At 44.5% G+C, this 24,968-nt stretch overlaps 1 protein-coding gene and 1 long non-coding RNA gene across 2 annotated transcripts in view; one reads left to right on the top strand and one right to left on the bottom strand.

Moving 5' to 3' along the window:
• METTL24 (methyltransferase like 24) overlaps positions 1-16,295 on the bottom strand; it is a 47,047-nt gene extending 30,752 nt beyond the window's left edge. Inside the window, exon 1 of the mRNA XM_061460104.1 lies at positions 15,780-16,295. Coding sequence (XP_061316088.1) covers positions 15,780-16,070 — 291 coding nt within the window. The 5' untranslated portion in view covers positions 16,071-16,295. The remainder of the gene's footprint in view (positions 1-15,779) is intronic.
• Positions 15,779-18,737, top strand: LOC133272690 (uncharacterized). The gene is made up of 2 exons (XR_009744512.1): positions 15,779-15,854; positions 18,272-18,737. It is a non-coding gene; the product is annotated as an uncharacterized LOC133272690 (long non-coding RNA).
• Positions 18,738-24,968: the final 6,231 nt, after the last annotated feature.

Below are 24,968 nucleotides of genomic sequence, written 5' to 3'. Positions count from 1 at the left end.
ATGTGCTAGCCATAGAAACAAATTACATAAACATCCTCACACCTCCAACTGTTCTGGCTTTACTCTGTGTATCATCACGCTCACCCCTTGTGGAAGGGTACAGCAGAACAGAGCTTGCTTGTGGGTGAAATTTCACAGAGCTTTTATATGAGTTTAAAATGCTGTGGGTGGGATTCAAATTGCAAGATTTCAGACATCTACAAGGCAAATGTGTATTTACTGGAGTGAACCCCTGAAGAGAGTGGACTGTCCCTAGATATGATCTGGGGCTTAGGACATCATTGTATTTAAGACTCCCTCTGGAGCACCTGTGGCTTTAAGCATATTATTTTGCAGTGGTTTTGTTGTTTTGTTTCCCCCCACCCCAATTCAAAAGAAGCTTAAATAGTGAAAGCAGCATGCTGCAGCCCACCCAAGTACTGGCTTTATGGGATATGCCAGCACGCCTCACGAGAGACACGCAACAAGTGCAAAGCCTGCCGAGATGAGTGGGAGAGCTCCTGCAGATGGAGGCGGCCAAACCTGGCATGCTGCTCCTCTCACTGAACGACATGGAGCAGCTCCAGCAGTGCAGGATCCCTCATGAACACCCACATTTATTTTCAGAGGCAATTAGCTGGTCAACTCCAGGGAGAGCTGGGAATGAGGAAACATTCCTGCAGTGAGGAGAGCCAAGGAGCAAGCTCCCACAGGGGCTAGGGAGCTAAGTTATTTGACAGGAGAGAGAAGCTCTTTTAGGGAATGATTCAGCTCACTATAGAGCAGACGTCTAAAATAAGTAAAATGAGTCGTGCACTGGAAACATCCATGTCTTTCCATGACCTGCAAAGGAAGCCTGGAGGATGGCCTCAGAAACACCTACACTGTAGACATTCAACACCACAGAAGAAGCCTGGATCACACTATCATGCATGCCATGCTGCAGAAAAACTTTTACTTTAGAGGACTGAGCCTACTCTTCAGTTGTGAGCCTTTAACAACATTTAATTGTACTTTATTGTTACAACACTGAGTAACTCTAAATATTTTATGTTTAGAGCAGCAATATGTGGCACAAGTAAAACAAACTCCACCCCAAAGCAGAGGTGTCAATAGGAAAGAACAAGTATGCCTCAGCCTTGGCAAAGACCTCCTTGAGAAAGGCCAATTCATACAGTTCCCTTTAGCTAAATGTAATTGGCACCACACAGAGGGCTCACAGATGTACACACAAAAACATGCTGCACTATGCTGTTAATTTAGAAGTAGCAGGGAAACACACAGGATCAGTAAGCTGTAATTTAAAATACAGGCTTACGAAGTGACTATGACTAATATTTAAAGCTCCAGGTGAATTGATTTCTGACATGGCTGGCTTTATAGCTATCCCGTCCCTGTATGTCTGAACTGTTTCTTTTCCTTTTTTAAAATTAATGTTACTATTATTTTCTATTTTTCTTTGCAGTTTGGCTTTCTTAAACATACAAGGTTTTCACTTAAGAAGCCATATTGTAGAAATTGCTACATACGGTCCTACTTCGCATATGCATGGCTGTATTGAGAGAAAAGCAGTGGGTTCCCCCTGAGGCATCAGGCATTGGAAGTACCACAGGGAAATGCAGCTGACACCCAGTCCTGCAGCCACCTAAACTGAGAATTTCCACTCTTTAAAGGTCACCTAGTCCAACCCCCTGCCATGGGGTACATCTTTCACTACATCAGGTTGCTCAAAGTAAATAGTATTGGTCCCCAGTACAGTACAGACCCTTGAAAGACACCACTCATGACCGGTTTCCACTTAGACATTCAGCCATCAACTATAACCTTTTGCATGCATCCATCCAGCCAAGCCCACCCATCAAACCTGTGTCTCTCCAATTCAGAGGTAAGAATATTGTGGTGAGTCATATCAATGACCTGATAGAGATCCAGGTAGATGACACCCATAGCTCTTCCCTTGTCCTCTGATGCAGTCACTCCATCATACAAGGCCACTAGTTTAGTCAGGCACAACTTGCCATTGGTAAAGCCATGCTGGTTGCCCCTGATGACCTCCCTGGTTTCAGTGTGTTTTGAGTGTCTTCCAGGAAGATCTGCTACATGGCCTTATCCGAAGATTTGATGGTGGAACACTATGCTGAGGAACAAAAGCTTTGTGCCAAGATAAGCAATGTAACGTATACAGTCAGGCTCTCCTGTGCAACAAGGCTACTTACTAGGGTAAACCCTGCCTATGGAAACCAGTCCTGTGATAAGATTGTTTTCTGCATTAAGAAGTTGGTATCTTAAATTTAAATGAATTTTCAACACAACTTGTGTATGAAGAATTCTAGTAATTAGAGGTGTTTCTATGTCTAGACATGTATAGTTTATTTCACTGAAGAGGGAAATAGGGAACTCTCCTCTAGCCCCTTGCTTTCCATGCATCACCTCCTCCAAGCCTCTGCAGTGCAGGACGCATTTGTCTGCCTGGGAGCAGGATGTAATTGCTCTGATGCCAACTTATGTAGCTCTGAGCATCACCCAGAGGGCTTTGCTCAAGCAGAGGTCATCAGCATTTGTTTCCCAAGGCTGCAGTTTGCATCATAAGTAAAACTCTTAGGCTTAGCAGGGCAAAGAGAAAAAGCAATGCACCTTGAATGCAAAGTTTTACATTGAAATGAAAATGCAATTCCCATTAGGAAAGATTTGCACCGCTGCATGCTAATTGAAACCGAGAGATTCTTTACCCTTGTAGAGCAAATCAGTCTGAACACGCATACATAACAAGCCCTCTAAGTCAGCAGCTGCTAAGCGTTTCGCCTCCGCTCTCCCTTTGTTAATATTCATGTTTATTTTCTGCTCCTTTTGCTTCTGATTTCCCATCTGACAGGATGCGTTGGAGCCACACACATACAAATGACAGCTCCTGTGCTTGCAAGGGAACTGCTGGCCTAACCTGCAGGAAAGCCACACCAGCAACCTCGATGCAAAACACCAACTTTGATACCTTGAAAGGTTCAGCATTTCCCATGCAAAGCCGACGCTCAAGCTCTGTCCAACTCTACCTTTAGTTTTGTGTCTTCTCCCCATACAAGTGTCTCATAAGAAAAGCACACAAAGAAAAAAAGGGATGCTTGGCACTGACTTTAAGTGACAGAATTTCTATCACTTTAAGAAGAAATGGCTTTGGAAAAATAAGGAGTGCCTTCCAAAACTAACATGACACAGCCAGACCTGTAGAAGAATTTAGGTGACTAATACTCCACTGAACTCAAATCAAAATCCCAACTTCCACAGGAAATGAGCACTGAGAACCAGCATCCCAGGTCTAAATTAGCCACTGTGGACACCCCTCCCGTAAATTCACTGGTAGACCTGGGCCTCAGCGACTAATGTACATCACCCTGGGTGCAGGTTTGTGACTTACAGGAAGCACACATTTCAGAACAGTTGCCAAAGTATTAATTTATAGGCACTCATGAATTTGGAAAGCATTGCATCTAATTCATTATTTGCATAGCATAACTACCACCCCTCTCTACCACTGAGGAATAAATCCACAGCAACCAAAGGAACTGGAAGCTGCAGAGGTAGGAAAGGGCAGCATCGCACCAGAGTACGCCTCCTTAGACCTTCGGAGGTCCCTGAAGTCTGACAGCTCTGCCATCGAAATCCCAGCAACATCAGGGAGAAATACACATTTATTAAAAGAGAGATTGATTTTACTCTGCTAAGAGACACATGACTTTAAAAACAACCAAGTGGGATTTCTTTGCTATGTTAATAAAATAAATAAATTGGGCAGCAGCATTCCAGTGCTATCCAGAAGCTGACAGCATGATGATTTATATCCGATGGAGATAAAACCAGGAGCCAGAACAGACTGAAATTTATAGAAGCAAATTCTTAAAACTGCTTAAGCAGTGTGATAATCAGTTGAATTCTTTCAAGTGCCTACATGTCTTTGCCAATACTGAAGGATAACAGCCAAGAAAGAGACAGAGCAACTACTGGTCACTGCTTATCAAATCCTTCCTTCAGCTAAGCAGAGGCAAGACCACAGTTTCAACCTGTATTCATAACTACTTTAAATGAAGTGCTTTAGTTGAAAAAACACAGGAAATGTCAGAATCCATACAACAGCTGAAATACAAAAAGCTATTTTCCTCTAGGTTTACTTCATTGCAATATTCAAACCACAGTGTACAACAAACAGAACTCATCAGTAAATACTCAGCTAGCCAGATAAGCCAAGTTTATTTTGTGCCAATTCCAGCACTCTGTGATTTACAGATATCGGCTCTATGGCAGCCGATTCAGAGACTTCAGTAGGCTTGGCCTGAGGCTAAGAACTGGGGAAAAAGAAAGTTCTTTAAAGTAAAACTTCATGCCTTCACACAAATAAGAGCATTTCACACTCGTGCAGCTTGCTTTCTCATCCAGAGGGACTACAAATGTCTAAACAGAAATAGTCCACCACACCTTCCAGTCTAAAGAGAGATCTGAAGATCAGAAAACCCCTTCTCCTCCATCCAGGAGGACCTTCTATGTCCAGAGAGCAGGAGAGGGCAGTACATAATTTAGGCATCTATAGTATCATAAAGTAAATAAACTTTAATCCTTATTAATGGGTAAACTGAAAGGCTGTGTGACTTCTATTTAGATTTAGATTTCACAGGGATTTAGTGTAAAACCTAAAGTAAGATACAAAATATTCACAGTAGATACCTAGGAGCTTCTGTCCCTCCAACCCACTATCAGTTCACATACTGAGTTTTACTGGATAGCCAGGGAAGACTTAAAAAGCCAAACTTTACTTCTTTCTCCTTAAACTCCTTATTTCATACAAGCATTAGTTAATAAAACAAGGTAGTGGAGCTGCACAGAATGAAACGTATATGAGCTTTAAATGTCTACAAACATAATCCCTTTCTTGCTTTTGATACGATTATGGATTACTGCCCTTAGTCTAGAGCTATGTAAAAGTCTTCCAAGCAAAATAAAACAGTGTGTTGGGCAATTAGTTCCCCATGTCTAGAAGGGAAACGACAGCTGGCTTACAAGTTGTTAGGATTTTAAGTCCAAGATTTAAAGAGAAGAAAATCAAGCTCATTTCAAAGCACACGATTTTGAAACACTTTTTGTTCATGACAACTATAGACCCAAGTATAATAATCCTGTGGAGGATGGGCTTGGCCAAATATGCACCATCCTCTGTAGTTAATGATATTTTCCAATGTTTTATTACTAATTCCGAGCATTACAAAGAATAGAACACCGAACAGCTACATGGTTTGACCCTGAACTCCTGATGTACCCAGAAGTCCCACAGATTTCCTAATGAATAATAATTGCAAGATCAAACCATTAATCAAGATATCTAACTAAGAAGAAACACTAAGAAGATCAGCAGCAGCCAATTGACACATAATTGCTTCTTGTTTAATCTTCTCAAAAGAGGGGAAAGGAACAAGATGGTGTTGCTTTGCCCTAGTCAGGATGAAATGAAGTTCACTTTGAAAGCTTCAGTGCTGCAGAACAGCCGTCAGGAAAGTCCAAAAAGAGGCACGACATCAGTATTAACAATTTCATTGTTCCTCTGGGGCTTTTTCAGGCGGTTTCTACTCTGCAGTGTTCATCTCTGGGATAAAACTCAATCCTCAACTAGTGCTGTCAACTCTGCAGGGCACAGGAAGGGTTTCAAACTGTTTTTTACCATTTTCAGGCTTCTAAGTGGCAAGTATTATTTAACATTACACACCATATCAATAGACATTACCATCTCTTCCCCCTAGCACTTCAAACACTGTCTCTTTGTAAAATATGAAAGAGGATGCTAAATAAAGGGCACTGACTTTGAAGCTCCCAGCTAATCATCTGAGTCAGCCAGCTGCTAGGAGAGGAATGAGGAAGAAGGCTGGGGATGGATGGGGCAAAGAGGGGGAGGTTAAAACAGCGAGAGCAGCTCTACAGTGTTAATGTTCACTGGTTCCAACACCATTTTCAACTGCACACATTTCCCTACAGGGTCCAGCTCCTGGCATATCACCAGTATTTGTTTCTTTGCTTACTTTCCTTCTAGGTTAATCTTCCCCAGTAGACCACCCTGTCACATGCACACAAAAAAGAAAACATAGCGACTTGTCAGCTCATCAAAACCAACAGCGACAACACAGAGCACCCACTATTTTAGCAATACCCCTGCGAGAGATGAGGTGCCTAACTGGCGCTTTGAAGAGCTTTCCTTGCTGGGCTCTCAAGGCCCACAAAGTTTGTGTTCCACAGCCCAAGAAGGGCGGAAGGTTCAATTCCTTCAATCTGCAGGAGCCACAGAGTCAGTCCTGGATACAACCCAGAATGTTGTCACTTCCAGATAAACCTACAGCAATGCACCAGAAGCTGCACCTGAAATCTATCAGAAGGTGGAATTCAGAGTAAATGTCAGCAGGTCACTTGTTAAATGAGCTGTTGGTCAGCAATTTCTGAAACAAGCATGTAAACCCAGAGGTTTTCATGTAAAATCTGAAGTAGGTGGCTTGACCTGAGTGAGAATCCTAAGACACTTCAGAAGTTAATGGCTCACAGAGAAGTCCTCCTGGTCCTATATTCCCAGAGACAGGAGAATCCCCACTGCACGCTGGGGAGAGGTGGCAGCAGGAAGGATGCTCCTCATTAGTCCCCCAGATTTGGGATCTGCAGAGCCAAAACAGCTCCACGGTACTGATTTTCAAAGAACGCTGCAAAGCCATTTTGTTCCTGTCTGCAGAGCATACAGAGAAGACTTTGGTGAGCAGCAAGATTTCCGTGTACATGGTAACAGCTGCTGGAACTATTACATGTATCATTCCACAAAGACATAAGGAAAGATTTATTCACTGTATTTACACAAGTGTCAGGGAGGACACAAATTTTAGGGCAGGTTTCTTAAATGCTGCAAAAAAAACCCCCAGAAATTTAAAAGGATAATAACCACCAAGGGGCTCCCCTCAGAGCCAGGCCCAGGACTTGTGCTCAGGTGCCAGCAGTCACCTGAGGACACCTCGTCCACCCCTCCCCTGACAGCGCAGGTCAGCAGCACCTCACAGCCAGCGCCTTTCTTGATGGCACCTGAGCCTGATGGCACATCTAAAAGCAAGTCTATTGAAGACAGGACAGAAGATCAGGCAGGGGAAAACACATGTCATTGAAGGTCCAAACTCTTCCACTTCATACTGCATAACCAGCTGGGAATGTTTCCACCATTCTCCTCCTTAAATTGACCCAGTTGTCCCTAAGAGCAAGTTCAAAATCATGGCTTTCATCTGTCTGCTACCCGAGGGATCAGTCCACTTGCACACATGGTTTCTATTACTCGTAAGAGATATGCTAACACAAAATAGGACAGCATGTCATCCTGTCACTGCTGTATACAGAAACACTAACATAAACAGAGTGAATAATGCATGTTATGGATTCCAAGATATACAGGCTATACCACAATTAAAAGTAAAATCACATCAAACCTCTTCTTTTCCCCCTTTTACATGTCCCACTGAAGTGAATGCCATTTGGTTTTAGACTGACACAGCACGGAAGGGCTCTGGACAATGGCTGATCATACTCACCAAGATACGTTTGTGTATTTGCTAGCTACAGAAACACTTGAGTTGATTAAATGAGTCGCACCCTCCACACACAGCTCTGAAGCACTGAACAGCCGTCCAAGACAAACACAGCTTCAAGTTAATATTAGAACAAGAGATAAGAGGGGGCTCTGTGGATGCCATCAACGATTAGTAATGGCTCACACAGACTTTCTCACCTATGTGTTAAGTCTTTTATCTAAGCTGTGCCGAGTGACAGCCATCACTGCCAGGCTGCAGGAGGACAGCATGGTCTACCACAACGAAACCAAACTGCTTGTGTGAAGACTGAAGGTCCCTCTAAATGCTATCTAAATCTCTAAACTTGTTTTGTAAGAGAAGTGATGCGCTTGTCATGCTGTCTGTACAAGCCTGCAAGGCAGCTGTTAGAGGGTTTTGTTTTTCACCACTGCATTTCAGTACTGCATCCCTTGTAAGGGATGTAGCAGGGATACACCCCTACTACATCCACTGGAGTTTTGCTCTGGATTCACACCAAAGGTCCACCAGCTGCACATCAGTCTGAACCATGCCCACAGTTCAGTAAAAGTGGCATGAGAGAGATATCTGGTGTGGTAGTACCTACTCTGCAGTCTTGAAGCAGACACACAGCTCTGTTGACTGCCTGGCTGGATGTGTAAATGTTGATGAGAACTGACTGAACAAACTGGGATGAAAGCCTTACTAATGAGGAAGTTACATATTTGTCTCATAAGAAGGCAGCTAAAGGTCAGAGATGTAAAGGAAAAACCCTAAGTCTTCCTGGGGGAACTTTACCCATCCCAGATCTCTCTTTCTGGCCTCTTTTCTCCCCAGAGAAGGGCATTTTAGAAAACAATGAAGCAAGTTTGGCCACCTTGAGAACTGCTTGAGCAAGCAAAGCAGCAGGTTCAAAACTGTCCTCACTTCCATTATTTCTAGTATAAAACATGAAATGTAATAAAAGATTATTTTTGGTACTGTGTTCACTGTCTTCAACGTTGTCAAAATTCCCAGCTTTCAGGGACTTTTGCTCTTTCCCCATGACAAGATTGTGACTTACTGTACAACTGGCCTTCATACCATGGCTCGCCTCTTCCCACCTCCTGCTCAAACAGTTGCTTTTGTGCAGAAGACATCCTTCCCCCTCTGAGCACATATGTGCACCGCATGTGAAGGCAGTCTTGCTTGTTCACTGCTAGCAAGATACCAGCAGTACACCAGATCACACAACCCAGTACCCCATACATGGGCAACTGTGGAGGGGTTGAAGAAAGAGGTAAGAGCAGAGGATGTAGTTACTGAACTGCTGCCCTTTAGTGGGACACAGAGGCCATGGCCACTGCTGTTCAGCCACTCTCTAAGCATCACTGCACAGGCAGAAGGGCAGTATGGGTCACTTCACAGCAGTTCCATTCAACAGTTCAAGCTGAAGACAGCAAACAGGACTGGATCAGTATGGGTTTTTTTCCTGTTTTTTTCAGTATGTATTTTTTTCTGCACCTGCTACCACAGTTGTAAAGGATTCTTGTTCTGAACAAGGCCTGTGGACCAGTTAGCATGGTTCAAGAAAAAGATTTAACACCTATCATGGAGCAAAGCTTCTGCAGAAGAAATCATCACCTTGGTCCCTGTTTTATGTCCTTAAATAGGAAAGCTTATATACCCTGAAAAACAATTTTTCTGTCCCACAGCTATCTAGAAAAAACTGTTTCCCTGCCTTTGCATGCTGAAAGAAATCCTTGAGTAGGTATTTGAAAGAAATGCGTATTATCGCATATAATTAAGTCTCATAAAGCTGTAATGACTTTCTGAAGAATAATATTCCCCAGCTGCCTCTCAAAAATTCACAAGGGAAGAACCTACTTTTACTACCTAAGTAAAAAGTGTGTAAGACTCAAGGTTATTCTGAGCAATGATTTACCTCACAAGTTCACAAGTGACATCATTGTCAGAAAAAACATTACCACCTCCTCTTTACAGTCTGCCATAAACACATTTCATCTACAGTTAAAATACAGTGAAAGTCAAGTATTGCTCTTGCTTGGCTACTTGGAAAAGGATTTCCATGCTTGGGTACCTTCTGGTGTATCAGCTGTCCCCACTTACAGGCAGAGCTACCCCCCCCAGATTTGCTTGTATGCTATTGAAAACTGCTATCAATAAAAGTTCATTCGTTTCTTCCAAACACAATATCTCAGTCTGTGCTATTAGCCTGAATATTTGAACAAAACCCAACCAAGGCTGTTGCAGCTGTTCCCAGGGTACTAATGGTCTGAAGCCATAAGTTCCTACCTTGTGCTAATCATACAAACTAAGCAACTTTGGGTCAGTTTATATTTGGCAAGAGACCTCGAAGAGCTAGAGGGAAAAAAGCTGTTGAGTAACTTTCCTTCCTCTGAGGTCCACTAAGTCATCACAGGACAATTATGGTGGGGTCTGCTCTTTCTGGTGATGTATTAAGCCAGGGCAATGGTCACTTACAGTCTTTAAAGACCCCATTCCTCTTTTTATTACATTGATGTTTGATTATTGTTTAGTCCAAAATCCAGTTTGGCTAATCACACTGTACCTGCCAGACTGCTTCTCTAATTGCAGAGCGGATAAATATAGACAGAGGGACCTCAGGAGATTGACTGACTCCACCTCTCTGCCCTGAAGCCCAACTAAGAACACCTAAACCTTCCCTGTGTAGATACCCAAAGTTCACATTTTTCTAGGAAGTCTTTCCACTTCTTACCCAACTGCAAAGTTAAAAGTTTTTACTAATATTTTGCCTGAAAATTAAGCCAATTCCTTCTTGTTCTATTTGCAGTGGGCATTATGCCCCTCAAACATAAAACAAAACAATATTTTTTCTTTCTAAGTTTGAAGAGTCTTGGCACATTCCTCTCAAAACCTACTTTTCCCTATTTAAAACAAGTACCAGTTCTACCAGGCTTTCCCTGCAGGCCTCTTAACACCTTCTTCCTTCCATCGAGACTCTCTCCAGTTTGCCAACCTGTTATTAAAGAAGGTACCCAGAAGTAGCCACACTCAAAAGAATAACCAATGTTCAGCTCTTCAGCATCGCATTCATCCGCAACAGAATCACAACTGCAACTTGCGCCCATCAAAACTAGGACACTATTCACTCCTCACCACAGCATTTGGAGAACAGCGCTGCATGCTGTAAATCTTGTCGTGTCTGGTACACAGGTGTGGCGATGGGAATAAGCTCTGGATTTAAATTCACAAGGAGAACCAAAAGGCTGCCTTGACCCATGCTGCTTCCCCAGCAGCTCCCTTGTTTTGGCTCAGCCTGGGCAAACCTGCTCCTTTAAACACAGCCTGATATGACTCGCCGCACAGCTTCCAAAGCCCTGTTGGGTTTAACATCGCTGTAATGTTAAAACATTGCTCCAGGCATACATAATGAATAAACTATTATAAAAGTCCCAATCCAAAACAGACCAGACATATTACACCATGGGATACAGAAAGACAGGCGGATACATTTGACTTCAGAATAAGCAAGTTTTCTCCAAGAATTTTGGCTCCTGCTCATCAAAAGGCAGAGTAATTTCCTATTCAACCTTATTTTTGAAGACATGAAGTCAGCTTGAAAACACTATACATACAAATAGGCAGTTAAAACATCTGATGCCTTTTTTTTAACCAGATTTGTAGAAAAATGAAAAAGGACTCTTCTTATAAGCCCTACATATCTCTGATATAAACATAAGTAGCACTGTCATTTTTAAATTGAAAATCAAATGTAAAATTTAAGTAAAATCTTACCCATAATGTAATGCTAAATTGCATGAGGTTAATTTGAACCTGCCCTACTATTAACTGCCAAACAGCTATTCCACCTAACTTTGAAGATCTGACTCCAAAATAATCTGCAGATTTCAATTACATTGAAGATGAGACTGTTACCAGTCACTGCTGCACAGAAGCAGTAACCACTCAGAAAGAGTTCCTATTCAAAGGAAAACAAAACCCCTAATCCAACAAGCAACAGCAAAAGACAATTAGTCTGTATTTATACAGAACCAAAATACAAACGAATACAAGTGTAACACCTATAAAAATACAACTTCACAAGATTTTTCTGGTTTAGGTAATAACATCCATGTTTCAAAGTATGTTATAAGCCAGACAAATACAAATGGCCCAGCAGCAAAATCTAACTCCTAGTTTTCAATCTCTGAAGACAAACGTTTTTATATCCCTAGATAAGAGATGAAAGAGCATCCAAAATAACACCAGGGTAATTTTGGCAGCGTACTGCACTCCCCACCTTGGACAGCCACAACATCAAAGTGATTTCCAATCGGTATTACAATTTTCAAACTAAATTTTGCAATTTGCTTGTTTTCTGGCAGGCTTTCTGAAGACACACCAGCAGCTGCAGCCCAGCAGCCCCATGGATTTCTCTAAGCCTGGCTTACAGGAGTCCCCTACCCTGCAGCCCCACTACACCCACTTCCACAATCAAGACCCTGAACCTCATTTTTTAGCAGAGACACAGTCACAGTGCTTGCTGCATTATTAAGCAGAACTGCTTGAGCTCGAAACACCTGCCCAGACTAATATTGGCCTTTTTTCTTTCCTGCATAACTAGATAACCCCACACACACTCCCCCGCCGAAAATAAATCTGAGCAGAAGGCAAAGGAGTCCAGATTCTCTTAACCCGACTCTTGGAGACAGCTCCTCCCCATTTCAGTGCACAAGAGCCAACGTAACCTAGTTCTTGCAATCACTGCCATAAGAATTTGCTGTTATTTCAAATTCCAAATGCAACAACTTATTTCCCCCTTGTTTTCTTTTACCATCACACCCTGCAATGACATTTTAAAACTCACTTCATGTGTCTGCAGCCCTATGTGGGTGCAGATCTCACTAATACCTATTGCAAAAGCAGGTAATGTGGCAAAATTTATGCTTCCATGTAGATGGAGTTTTTATCTGCTGCATGTGTTACCAGACCAGTGCTTAACACAACCAGAGCCTAGAATCACAGTTTATAAACACACTTGGCCATTTTATTAGCAACAACACAGTTTTAAGCACTCCCACCAAAACACAAATAGGATTATAAACTTCCACCTGCTTTACATTTGCAGCACATGTAACTCTTCCCATTCTTCAGATGACCCCCACAGGCTCTCAGTGCCAAATTTTGTTTATTATTTGTCAGCAAGAGCAGCAGCATCTGCTCTTTGGTAAGCTCCATTGGGAGCAAAACAGCTGGGAGGAACACAGCTCCCAAAAGCATCAGAAAAGGCACCTCCAGCAGCTCCCAGAGCTGTCACATTGCTAAATTACTTTATTCCCTGCTGCTTTCAGTTCACATTTTTATGCATGCCTCTTAAGGCACAAGCAGACACTTGTAACCTCAGTGATAAAACCCTCCCGTCTGCTGCACAGCCACTCGCTCCGCTGATGGAGATTTACCAGCGGTCAGGAGCAACGAACACCTGCACAGGCAGCTCCCTGCAGATGCAGGGGCCATTTGTGGACCAGTCTCCATCTTTTCTATCCTGTCTGGGCCTCCCTCCCACACCCCTCCCTTGGTGCTGATGGCTGTTGTTTGGCCAAGCTGTTTTCCCGTTACTGCAGTCTTGCTGGCTCACATACCACACCACACTCCAAAAGCACCACCATAAAGCCTCCGCACACTTTAGAAAAGGACTGACAATGCTTTATAAACAGAAGACACTAAAAACATATAAAACCCACAGCAAAAAGCAATCCCAACCCGGTACAGCATGTAAGATCTGAGTAAGGAGCTACTCTCTCTCCCCAAGGGAGCATTTACACACACCAGCACTATATTTATATTTATATTTATATTTATATTTATATTTATATTTATATATGAATCACCCATCACTTTAAGCTATCATGCATGATCACCACTTCCACAAGAATGGCAGTATTTAAACCACTTCTACTTTATTTTCCCATCACTTTTTCCCCCTTACATTTTTATTTAACAACTCTATTTAAAAAACAGGAACTCCAGGAACACCACTCCCATTATCCCCAAAGCCTTATCTTCACTTTAAATAGATTTTTCTCAGCTCAAGTCAAATAGCTAAATGTGGAAGACACCCAATGATCTCAAGCTTAACCTGGCAACCCCACCCTGTGCTATATGTACTAATATTTTTCACTTGACTTAACTAGTGGGATTCAAATGAGACCTCAGCAGCAATGTGCCCAACACCACAAACCACAGCAGTGATGGTTCACATGCTTCACCTGGCAATGCACCAAAATGCACTGTGGGCTTTCCAGAGCCTTGAACTCCAACACCACAAGGTGCTCCCAGTTCTCCACTATGATGAGCAGCCCCTCCTGATGCTAATTCTCCACTAGGACTTCCTCAAAGATAATGAAATAAATTAGGATATGCTTTACTTCCCGTTTGTTGAAGCCATACTTAGCACGTGTTTTCAAGAAACTGTCTGAATCCACATGATCACAATCTTTTTCCCCCATTAACGCTGAAATCCTTCTATAATTACTAACACTTAGAAGCCGGGCTTTAGGAAAATACCAACTAACATGACATTAGAAACAAAAAATAACACTGCAAGATCTAGATGCCTGAAGATGGTATCAATACCACAGCACATTGCGATGCCACAAAGTCATTATGCTAAAGAAATATGGGGCGATGCTGTCCTCACCATTGCTGCAGTGGCGCAGGAAGTGAGGGAAGTAAGGTCAGGCTGGATAGCGTTTGAGGAACCTGGTCTAGCGGAAGGTGTTCTTGCCCCTGGTGGGAGGTTGGAGCTGGATGAGCCTTAAGGTCCCTTCCTTAAACCCAGATCTTTCTGCAACTCTATGATTTAGTTTCTGCTTGTAAAACTTTCAAGAAACCAGGGACAGAAAACAGCACCTTTATTTTTCCATCACAGCTCCCCACAGAAGATCAGGTAAATCTACAACTCAAACTATTCATGAGTTCATTGTCCATCTCCTCTTTACAGAGAAACACTAAACTGCTGGGGACACACAGGCAGGGAAAAAAAAAAAAAGGACTGGCAAATGAGCCCCCTTGATCATCAGACATCTGCTCAGGCATCTCCTGTCTGGATGTTAGCAAAAGGTCTCTTCATCAAGGGAGTCTGAGCAAACCCAGATTAAGCTTCAGTTTAAGGACAGGAGAAGGTTTAGCCATTGCACACAAAACCGGGTTTATTCTTGTCAAGGCAAACATCAGAGATTGTTATTGACTTTGACCAGGGATGTGGTCCCATCTCTAGCAAAATCCCATTTGTTCCTCTTCACTGTCATTGGAGCTTCCTTAAATATCTGCACATGTACACACAGACATTAACTACTGCAACCTGACAGGGGAACCTCAAAATAGGTGACAAATTACTTTTTCCTGGCCTTTGAAAGCTGGCTTTTCTCCCCCTGAAAGACTGCAAAGAAACCTCCACAAAATAAGTATTTTAATCTAGAAGTGATTCCTAAGAGCAGCACATGCCAAAACCAAAGACGGCATGGAGCCTGCTGGCAAAGGCAGCATTCTGCTTCTGGTCACACATCTACCTAACTGGGAGGGAAGCCAGTACCGACACTATTCACTCTTGCTGAACTCCAAACGTCAGCGATGGTCCTCATATTTCCAAAAAGCTTTATAGTTATTACCATGTCTGAACCTAGTCACAGGTCCATTTACCAGTGCATTAATTCTCGTGCAGAGCATGCCTTAGAAACTTTTCTTGATGGCTTTCAGTAAGTGAAATAGAATTTGGATCCAGGAATGCCAAGGGCTCATCCCAAGCTTGCTCATGTTGGGGTGCTCCACCTCCTGACCTACTTTGGTGACTTCAGGCCTAAGTTACCTTTCCAGACCGAGGTCTGACCTTGTTCAGCCCCCAGGGCAGCAGCACACTCCACCTTTCCTGCAGCTGAGCAGTACAGCTCAAAACAGATCTCCTAACCACCCGCAAGATGCCTTTCTAGGGAGCCACCCTCACACCGCCTCATCATACCAACGCGCCCCAACCTCCTCTTCTCCGGTACCAGCGACACCTCAAGAGGCCACATCTGCGAAGCCGGGCTCCTACACTCGGATGTCCTCCAGCGGCCACCAGCCCAGCCCCGGCCGGGGCGGCACAGGGCTCCCAGGAACCAGGTCACCCTCAGCATCTGGCGCCACACTGCGGGGGCTTTCCCGTTCCCCCCACTCACTCCCATCCCGCCCTACCTTCCTGCGGCGGCCACCCGGGGGCTGCAGCGGGCAGCAGCCGGGCTCGGCGCTCCCCCGCCGCCCGCTCCGCACGTAGGTGACCCGTCGCCTGCCCGCCGCCGGGTGCTTCTCCGTGCCGCGGGCCGGAGGAGGCGCCCGCCCCGCCGCTGCTGCTGCTGCCGCCGGCTGGGGCTTCTCCTCCGTGCACCAGGATCGCCTCATGCCCAGCTGGAGGGAGAGGAACAGCGCGGCAGAGAGCAGGCAGAGGCGAAAGGCCGAGCCTCGCCACAGCGGCCGTTCCTTGGGCATGGCGGTGGGGGCTCGCCCTGCCCAGGCCCCGCCGCAGGGCTCATGCCGCCGGCGGGCCGGACCCCGCGGCCGCAGCCGAAAGTTGGGAGACCCCGCCCCGAGCGGGGCCGGCCGGGGAGGGGCCGCGATGCCCCTGCTCCGGTGCCTGCCATGGTCCCGGCGCCGGTCCCTGCCGTGATGGGGTGTGGGGTCGGTGTCCGGTCCTTGCCGTGTAGCGTGTCACACCTGCGTGTCAGTGGTACACGCACCCCGAGCCATGCTGCCTTCAAAGGCCCGGTTTGACAGACGACATCTCTTATGAAAAGTTTTCTCTCTGTTATATCAACCCACCTTTATAGTATGGAAGTGTATTAACTTGTTAGTATGTTTGTGTTCCCATTATAGATCGCAGTGCCATGAAGTAGTGGAATTTTACTGGAGACTTGTGTATTGTCCATGCTTAAGTAAAGCAAACTAAAGGACAGCCTGGCCCTGGAAGTAAGGACTTTGTTTCTTGGGAGATTAGAGATGTCCGTGCATGCTAATGGATACACCTGGACAGACAAGATAACACCAGAATCCTAGCCCCTCTGTCATGTCTTTAAAGGCCTCACAGCATTGCCGATAAGTAAATCTAGCAAGGCTGACTCCAGGGAGGTCTGGATCAATAGATAAACAGCAAGAATACCACAAAAATAGAAGTTGCTTCGGAAAGTTTTACTACACTTAGTAATCAGTGCTGCAGCTGCTAGTGATTAGTTAAATCGTGTTGGACTTGCTTGTTTGAAGGCTGTGAGACCCTGTGTGAAACCACAGTTGGGATGGAACACCTCATGTGCATGAATAATTTCTAGGTCTGTACTTCACATCCAAACCTTTCTCCTGGGTCAGCTCAGGCCAGCTGGAAATGTTCATGATATGTCCTTAGTTTCAGCTGTGAAGGAAAGGCTGGAGGTGAGCTGAGCAGGGTTGAGGGGCAGCACAGAAGATGGGTGTCCGGCTTACCTCTGCAGAAACACATGCAGCCCTTTGTCTCAAAATGGGACATGCTACACAGAAATATAAACGGCACAGGCTGGCTTTAGTCTGAAGCCACAACGCTAAAGCATTGCTGAGCGATGAGCAGGTGGTGGTTGGTGGGATTTTCTGTAGCAGGAGCTGCAGGTGGGGAAGTGTGTCAGGGGCAGGAGGCAAGCTCTGTGCACAGGGAGGAGGGCAATGGCGGGCAGTTTGCAGCACATGCCGCTCAGTGAGTAACAAATACGTTCTCAGGTGGGATGTGCAGGGATGTTCGCAGGACATCGCTGTGCAATTACTTCCCGTTTCTTTGCCACGTCGGGGTGAAAGGTTGCGACTCTGGTCTCCGGCATGCAGTAACATGCTTCCAGTGCCCCTGCCTTCTCTCCTGACAAGAGAGGGGCTTTCTGCGCTGAGCTTCTCCTTCTTTTCTGCTGCCTTGTCCCCAGCAGCAGCCTGCTCTGCTCCTCTCACTTCTCCTGTCTGCTCACAGCCTCGGCAAGAGCCGGAGATAGCTGCTGCTAGGGCAGCAGGTCAGAGAGGAGCACGGAGGAAAAGGGCGCCCACTAGCAGGTAGCAAACAGACCTGCTGGCAGCAGGACAGGAGTTGCCTGCAGGAAGATACGAGCGGGAGCAGCAATCTCTGCAGACGTGGGATTTCAAACGTGGCTCCAAGCACAGATGTACTGGCAGGGCAGGTGTTTACTCCCTGCCATTTAGACATTGCTGACCTTCTGGCTTTTTTTAGGTGTTCTTCTAAATTAGGTTAAAGCGATTCCATGGTTGTTTTAAACCGCCCTAAATGCAGCAGGCTCCTCTTGGAAGGGGGTAGGTGGCAGTGCTGCCTGCCATTCCTGTAGCAGGAGGAGGGCCCCTTTGTTCTAAACTAAGCCAAACTAGGGCAGTGACCCACCTGAAAACTATCTCAAGAAGAACTCTTTGTCTAGAGCAGTTTCCTAATAGACCTGGACACCTTTATCAGTACCTTCCTGTCTGTTGATCAGCCTACAGCCAACGTGGGACAGCCTCTGAGTGGTTTATGCCTTTAGGGAAATGCAGTGCAGATGAGACCACTTCTCCCCCTGTCCCTGCTCAGAGGTCCCCATCCCTCCCTTGGTCAGGCTCAGTTGTTTGCCACAGAACCAGGTTGGCTCTGGTGCTGACCTGACAACCACAGGCTTTTCTCCTGTTTCCACCCCCCTTAGGTGGATCACAAGCAGACCAGACAAGCCCTGGTGCTAGTGCAAGGGAGGGACACATTTATGAAGACAGAGGGAGAGTGTGACTGCAACAGCTACACCTGACATCAGCTTAAGAGATGGGCACCCAGCTCCATCCGTGAGCATCACCTGGAGTTCATCAGCAGAAGGTCACTCAGGCTGGTACAGGGTTGCCTGTGCATGACTTTGCTTCTCCATGTGAAATGGAATCATTCATCTGGTGGACAAAAGTAATGCTGCTGCTCTGGGAAGAGAGATTTAGACATACACCAAGTGCATTAAATGAACGGATAAATGTGACAAGACTTGCAATACTACTAGCCAAAATCATTATATCACAAAATTCTTAGCACCAAAGTTTTTTTAAACTATCAGCATCTTGTCAATAAATAATGGCATGTGAAGGTCTTATTAAAAGAAAAGTTTGTGTTTATATGGTTATGGAGAAAATCTTAAAGACAGAAGTGTAAAGGTCAAGATTCAAAAAGTATCAAGTGACCAAATACATTTTAAAACTCTCTCTTGAAGTTTAATCCTTGGGAAATCAAAGTTTTCCTAAAAGCTTGAACAATGCATATTCAAGTACAAGAGGTCCAACTGAGCAGAATAAAAGCCACAAGGTCTCCCTTGGTTTTAGCATCACAGGTCCATTTGTTATCCTGCTCTCATTGCATAGCTTCAACAGAAAGCTCAAGTGCTTGAATCCAGCCACTCTTCTTGTCATCACTGAGCTGTAACTGTAAATGCTGACCTTGTATGAGACATTCCCTTTCTTAGAAAGCTGATCAGCCCCAGTCTGTGAGCATGCTAAGGAGTGGTTCTGATAAAGAAAAGTTCATAAATTTAACTCAGTGTTTTCCTTGTGCTTTTGTGTTTTAACAAACATTTGACTTTCTCATGCTTCTCCCCATCCCACACCCCCATCTCTTTTGAACGTAAGACTGCCTGTTTGAAACACAACAGAGGGTTTCTAAAGATAGAGAAAAGGGATCAGTAGTAGAGAAGGATCTCAGGAAATCTCAGAAACAATGAGAAATCTTACCTGGATTGTCAAGAGAAATAGTGGGAATTAAGTACCTTAAACAGTCTCACCTCTCCAATCTAACAAGTGAATTATAAACTAATTTCTTCTCCTATGAATTGGCTGCAAATGAGCAATGCCTGTTGAGAAGAAAATTAAGATTGCAGCATAATGTATGCAGTTCCAGTTTAGCTGGAGGATGGGCCCTTTTGGGATGATTGCTGAGAAATCACAGCTTCTGCAGAACATGCTTTCTCTTTGAGTCAGACAGCAAATGGCATCCCAAAGCAAGATAGATAGTGTTGGAGGAACATATATCATGCCGAATCCAACAGAGCACAAAGTTTTGTCATAGGATGTGAAACGACTCTGAATATAAGCATGCAAATTCTGAGAGAAGCAAGCGTGATAACCAAAATCAGATGTCAGCCCTACTGTACCTACTTTTTATGTAGGTTGCCACAGATGTCTACAGCTCCTTTAATTTCCCCAGGAAAAGTCTCTAAAAATGTAAAATACCTCTTGCATTTACAAATTTGTCTATGGTTCTAAACCTCTGGAAGGAAGAAGTTTCACATCAACAGAAATCATTGCCTCAGTGCTGTCTTTGCTGCTTACAAATTGCGTCTTGCCTTGGATGTTGCTGGTAGCAAAATATCTCTTTTGCAACAGTTATTCAGTATTGATCTTCTTTATGTCAATTTTCAGTTCGTCTTGCCTGTCACCATCCATTGTCTGCCTCCCCCCACTGTCAAGGCTTCTGGTTGTCTTCTGGCTAGTCAAATTGTCTGTCCAGATCTCTGTGCAAAACTAAGCCCCAGGCAGGAAAAACACCACTAGGAATTCCCTGGATTCTTGAAAGGCTGTTAATAGAAGCCAAACATTCCTCCTATAAAATGAGTAAATGAATAAAAATGCTCTTTTTGACGCTATTTAACAACCCTGCTGGATTTGGTATGAGCCACTTGCCAAAATCTACAGGACAGAGTGAAGGAAAACTTTATTCCCCTCTCCTCCCTCCTATGTTCCTGGCTACTGCTTTAAAAACTGCAGTGACATTGGTCTGTACACATGAAAAAAAGAGAAGTTTTGCGTAGAAATTTTCACAAGATCATTTCAAAAGTGGCTTCACGAAGAGAAGCACGGTGCGTCCTTCCCCACAGAAGATGAGTGTCTCTGATCCTGAGTCTTCAGGAGTCAGAGCTTTGGTCCTGGCCTCTTTTACTGCCTTGCACATTTATGTGCCAAAGCTCTGCCATAACCCTGAGGAATGTGGGATTAAATGTTTATAGTTTCCAGGGTGACTTCTCAGAGATGGCTTCAGTGCAAGTCTGGTCTCACTTCTGCTCCTTAAAAAACTGCAGCTGGAAATCCTGGAAGTATTTCTCTATACATCAAGTGACAGACCCCCCTGGAGCCTGCACACAGCCAGCAGCTCTGCACGAGTAGTCGAACCCTTGCTCCTTCCTGTGCCTTAAATCCCACTGGAAACTCAGAGAAAGAACCTTTTTCTGTTATCTTTCAGATGTTACCAATGGAGAAGTAAATTGGCCACATTTGTCTATTATCCACTTACCGCTGCTGAGAAATACGTGTTTGAACAGCTGTCAAGGCTAAAGCTCAGCTGCGTGGATCATTAAAACCACTTCTCAGCTCACCACTAGTAGGTTTGAAGGTAATAGCTAAAAAAATATATGTTCATGAGGACTCCCATTAGCTCTCCTCAAGCTCGTGACTACTTAGCCAGCTTAACACAAGATTGATCTTGCTGCTTGGCAGCTCAGTGCAAGGCATGGGCAGAAGCTCTCTTTTCCCTCTGGCTACAGAGAGATTCAAACACCACATCCAAGCTGCATGCTCTGAATTTAATGAAGGAGATAGTTGATAATTAGTGGCCTGGAGAGGGGATTATAGATAAGGATTTACCTCTGAGTCACGCTTTTACGTATTTGCACACATACATAACTGTACCTGTGCACATACATTCGCTGCAGGAATGAGAAGAGGAATGAGACAGCCCTTCATAGAACATGGTCTACAGCTCTCTGCTATCTCTGGGCCTTACCTTTGTTTATTTAACCCTAATCTTCATGGTGTTTAAAAATGTGATTGTTTCCTCCAGCAGCTGTTTTTCACTCCTGGAGAGGAACAGTGTAGTTTCATGGTCTGCCTTTGACTAAATTGTCTGCTCATTCTGAACAAGCAAAATTCTGCCTGCTTTTTAAAGTAAATCTGCTCAATTTTATTGAACAGATAGAAGTGTAAAGATTGACATGTATCACCATTTTTTAAAAAGATGTTCCTTGTTCCAGTTTACAGGAGTTAAGCAGTGGTAGTTGATATGCAGTTCATGTACGACTGCACAAGGATTTTTATGATATTAGTTTGTTGTCTGTATTTCCACTGTATCTATAATGTAATCCCAGACAAATGTCCAGTTTTGCTTAAAAATTACCCTCAGTTTCTATTACAAAATCCTATTTTCTGTATGCTTTAAAGATTACTTTGGTGTTACTCTAGGCTCAGCTTTCTCCCCTTTTTTGGATGCAATCAATTTTACTGGCATTTTTACACTTCTAAGCTCAAGGATTAATATATTTCATTAAAAAATGTAATTTGGCAAAGGGATTAATCCATAATGCTCAGAATTCTACAAAACACCACAGCTGGAGTAGTAATTATGCCTTTAAGAAGTTACATAAGCCTTTTTATTGCATGTTTTTAATGGGTTCATATGGTACAGTACAAATGCTGAAGTATTTATACAGGGGACAGCAGTGGCACTGGAGTAATCAAGCACATGTCACAATTTGATCACTGAGGGAGACATTCATCTGCAAGTGCTTGGGGAAAAGGTCTCTCCAAGGGGAGAAAAGGTACAAGCCAAAGCACCAGGGCTGCTGGGGAGAACATGTTCCTGGTAGCAGTTTCACAAACAAATGAAGACCTGTAATTAATGCGCTGTGTACTTTTTCTACAGTCTGTCTTGTTTGATATACTGCAGTGTGTCTGTACAGTTTCTGCCTCATTAAAGGCAATAGGATAAAATAAAAGTTAAGAGTGGCTGGCAACATCCTTGGTGAACCTGATGGGTTCATAGGATAGGAGACATGCAAAAATGTCCTGGACCAGTGTGCAGCCCAATTAAGTGACATGCATCCACCTTTAAAAAAGGTCTTACCTATGTGTCTGAAAAGTGTCCCATTTTTGCAGGACACTAAACTCAATATCACTGTCTTTACCTGAACAAAAAGGTTGTTTTTCTGAAGTATTGCCATGTGGTCAGACAATCCTTTCCTTCAGCTGGTTGCATTGTAAATGTCTTAGACAAAATCCTAACAATGAGAAGAGAAATGGCCTTGCCTTCAGCAAAAAAGATGCCACAGCTCCCCTGCAGCTGAGCAGCCTGGCCAGGACCAGACGGTGAGGATAAAACTCAGTGCTCTTCCCCCAGGCTCCTTTCAAGTCAGTCTGTCCTCAATGGAATGTAGAGCAGCATCAGTGATGCAGAGATATTGGTATTGATTCAAAACGGAATGACCTCCTTAGCTGGGAGTTTGTATATAGGTTAGGTGTTACCACAGGGGTCATCCTTTTGGCATGTGTCTTTCCACAGCGTGTCTGCCTCCATCCTCAGCCATGGACGTGCAAAGCAGAGGCCAGCCACACGCTTTGAAGATGTGAAGGGGGTTTGTGAAGATGCAGGCATTGCTACAAGCAATCAACATTCAACCAGGCTAATGCTTGTGGTTGTGTCTCAAATCCTGTCTCGCTTGCAGACTCCTTGTTAGGAGATCCGTTTGCCAGGATGCACTGAATTTCTTCAGGAACAAGGTCATTCCTCTTTACCTCTGTCACAAGGTAAAGTACATGCATGCGAAAGCATAAAGGCTCTTTGCAGAGCTTGTGTGATTCCTGCTACAGTCCTAGTAGCAAGGCTGGAGGCAAAGGCAGTGGCTACAGAGGAGGGCCTGCCCTGCCACCTCTCTGCACTTGGGTCAGCATAGCAGAGGTGGCATAGAGTGGGGAGGACTGTCTCAGGGCACACTTACCCTCCCACACAAGGCAGAGGAGAAGCAACTACTCTGAGCAGTAGCTGGGTCAATGCCTGAAGCCAAGCAAACACAGGAACCTCCTGGCTGGTGCCCAGGGCACTGCAGAAGGCAGGGAGAGACCTGAGCTGTGACCTGCAAAGCAGCAGCTGGAAGAGGTAAATCTTCCCCTTAAATTCTCCTCCTCCCTCAGGCTTAACACAAGGGAAAGATGATCACTGATGTACAAGTGACAGGAGTCTTTAGGGATCAAGACTTTTTGCTCAGCCTTCCAGTGCAAAGACAAACAGCAGCAAGATAGCTCTCAGCAACCCAGACAAGAACATTTTAGTGCATAATTATGGATGAGATGCAAAAGGACAAAAAAAAAGAAGGAAAACATCTGTTTGCCTAGAGTTTATTGCCATTCACTTAAGAGGCCCATTAAGTGCCAGAAAAAGCTATTTATCCGTCTGTTTGAGGCAATTACCCTGCTGCAGATCTCTGTGGCAGTTTGCCCTGTGATTACTCCTGGAGTGCTGACGCTCTGCAGACAGATACACTTACCACACAGGAAAAAGACATGGACCGTGCCCACCAAGGTATATGGAGGGATTTTCAAATGTGGGGTAGCCAGTGCTTCTCAAGGGCTTTAGCTCACACTTTAGCTCTATGGAGAAGCGCGCTATTTCTTGGAGTCAGGTGCCTCAGCCCCTTTCTTTCAAAAATCAAAAGGAGCTTTTTTTTTTTTTTCATTGAAAACACACCTAAAACTGTGGTTATTCTTCCTGTAGCCACTGCCTCAGCAACATGGGATGTGAGAAACCCATATCCAGTTCTTTGAATGCTCAAAGGAGTCTAGTTGTCCCACTTGACCAGCAGACTTCTTGGCTCACCAGGCTGCAAGGTGTGCAGGGAGGAGAGGCTTCATCTGCTTGAAGCCCAGCCCTGCACTCGTTTGATGAGGAGGAAGGCAAGTGTGAGGCTCCCTCTGTGGCTCTAGTGCATTCCCTGAGGGAAAAGTTGTTTTCCAGACCTTCACTTTAGCCAAAATGCTGACTGGAGGTGCTTCAGAACTGTGTCACACTCTAGTGACACAGAAAATAAGTAAGCCTTTCCTCCTCTGGCTCATAAACATAAGGAAAGGCTAATGTAAGGCTTGGATACCAGCTGGTTGGCAGACTTTTCAGAAGTTGAATAAGAAGGCAAGAGAGGTAACAGCGACAGGAGCACAGCACATGATGCACATGGTGCACACCTCTTACAATGTGAGAAATACATTGCCCCCATGGTAGGGAACGGACATGAACAGAAAGCGTGAAAAGCAATGCGGGACTGTTTTCCTAGTGGCTGTTCCATCATCAACTGAGAGAGTTGGACTAGTTTAGCCTGGAGAAGAGAAGGCTCCCGGGAGACCTCAGAGCATCTTCCTAAAGTGAGCCTACAAGAAATCTGGAGAGGGCCTTTTTACAAGGGTGTGGAATTCAAAGCCAGGTTGGATGGGGCTATGAGCAGCCCGGTCTAGTGGAAGGTGTCTTTGCCCATGGCGGGGGGTTGGAACTGAATGATCTTTAAGGTGCCTTCCAATCCAAACCATTCTATGGTTCTATGTTTTTTTTTAACAACAGCT

Source organism: Pezoporus flaviventris, unplaced genomic scaffold (genome assembly GCF_033815535.1).
Source record: "Pezoporus flaviventris isolate CSIRO_AGI_PZ_B2104156 unplaced genomic scaffold, CSIRO_AGI_Pfla_v1 ptg000031l, whole genome shotgun sequence".
In the NCBI taxonomy this organism is placed as follows: Eukaryota; Metazoa; Chordata; class Aves; order Psittaciformes; family Psittacidae; genus Pezoporus; species Pezoporus flaviventris.
This window is presented reverse-complemented; position numbering and strand designations above follow the sequence as displayed.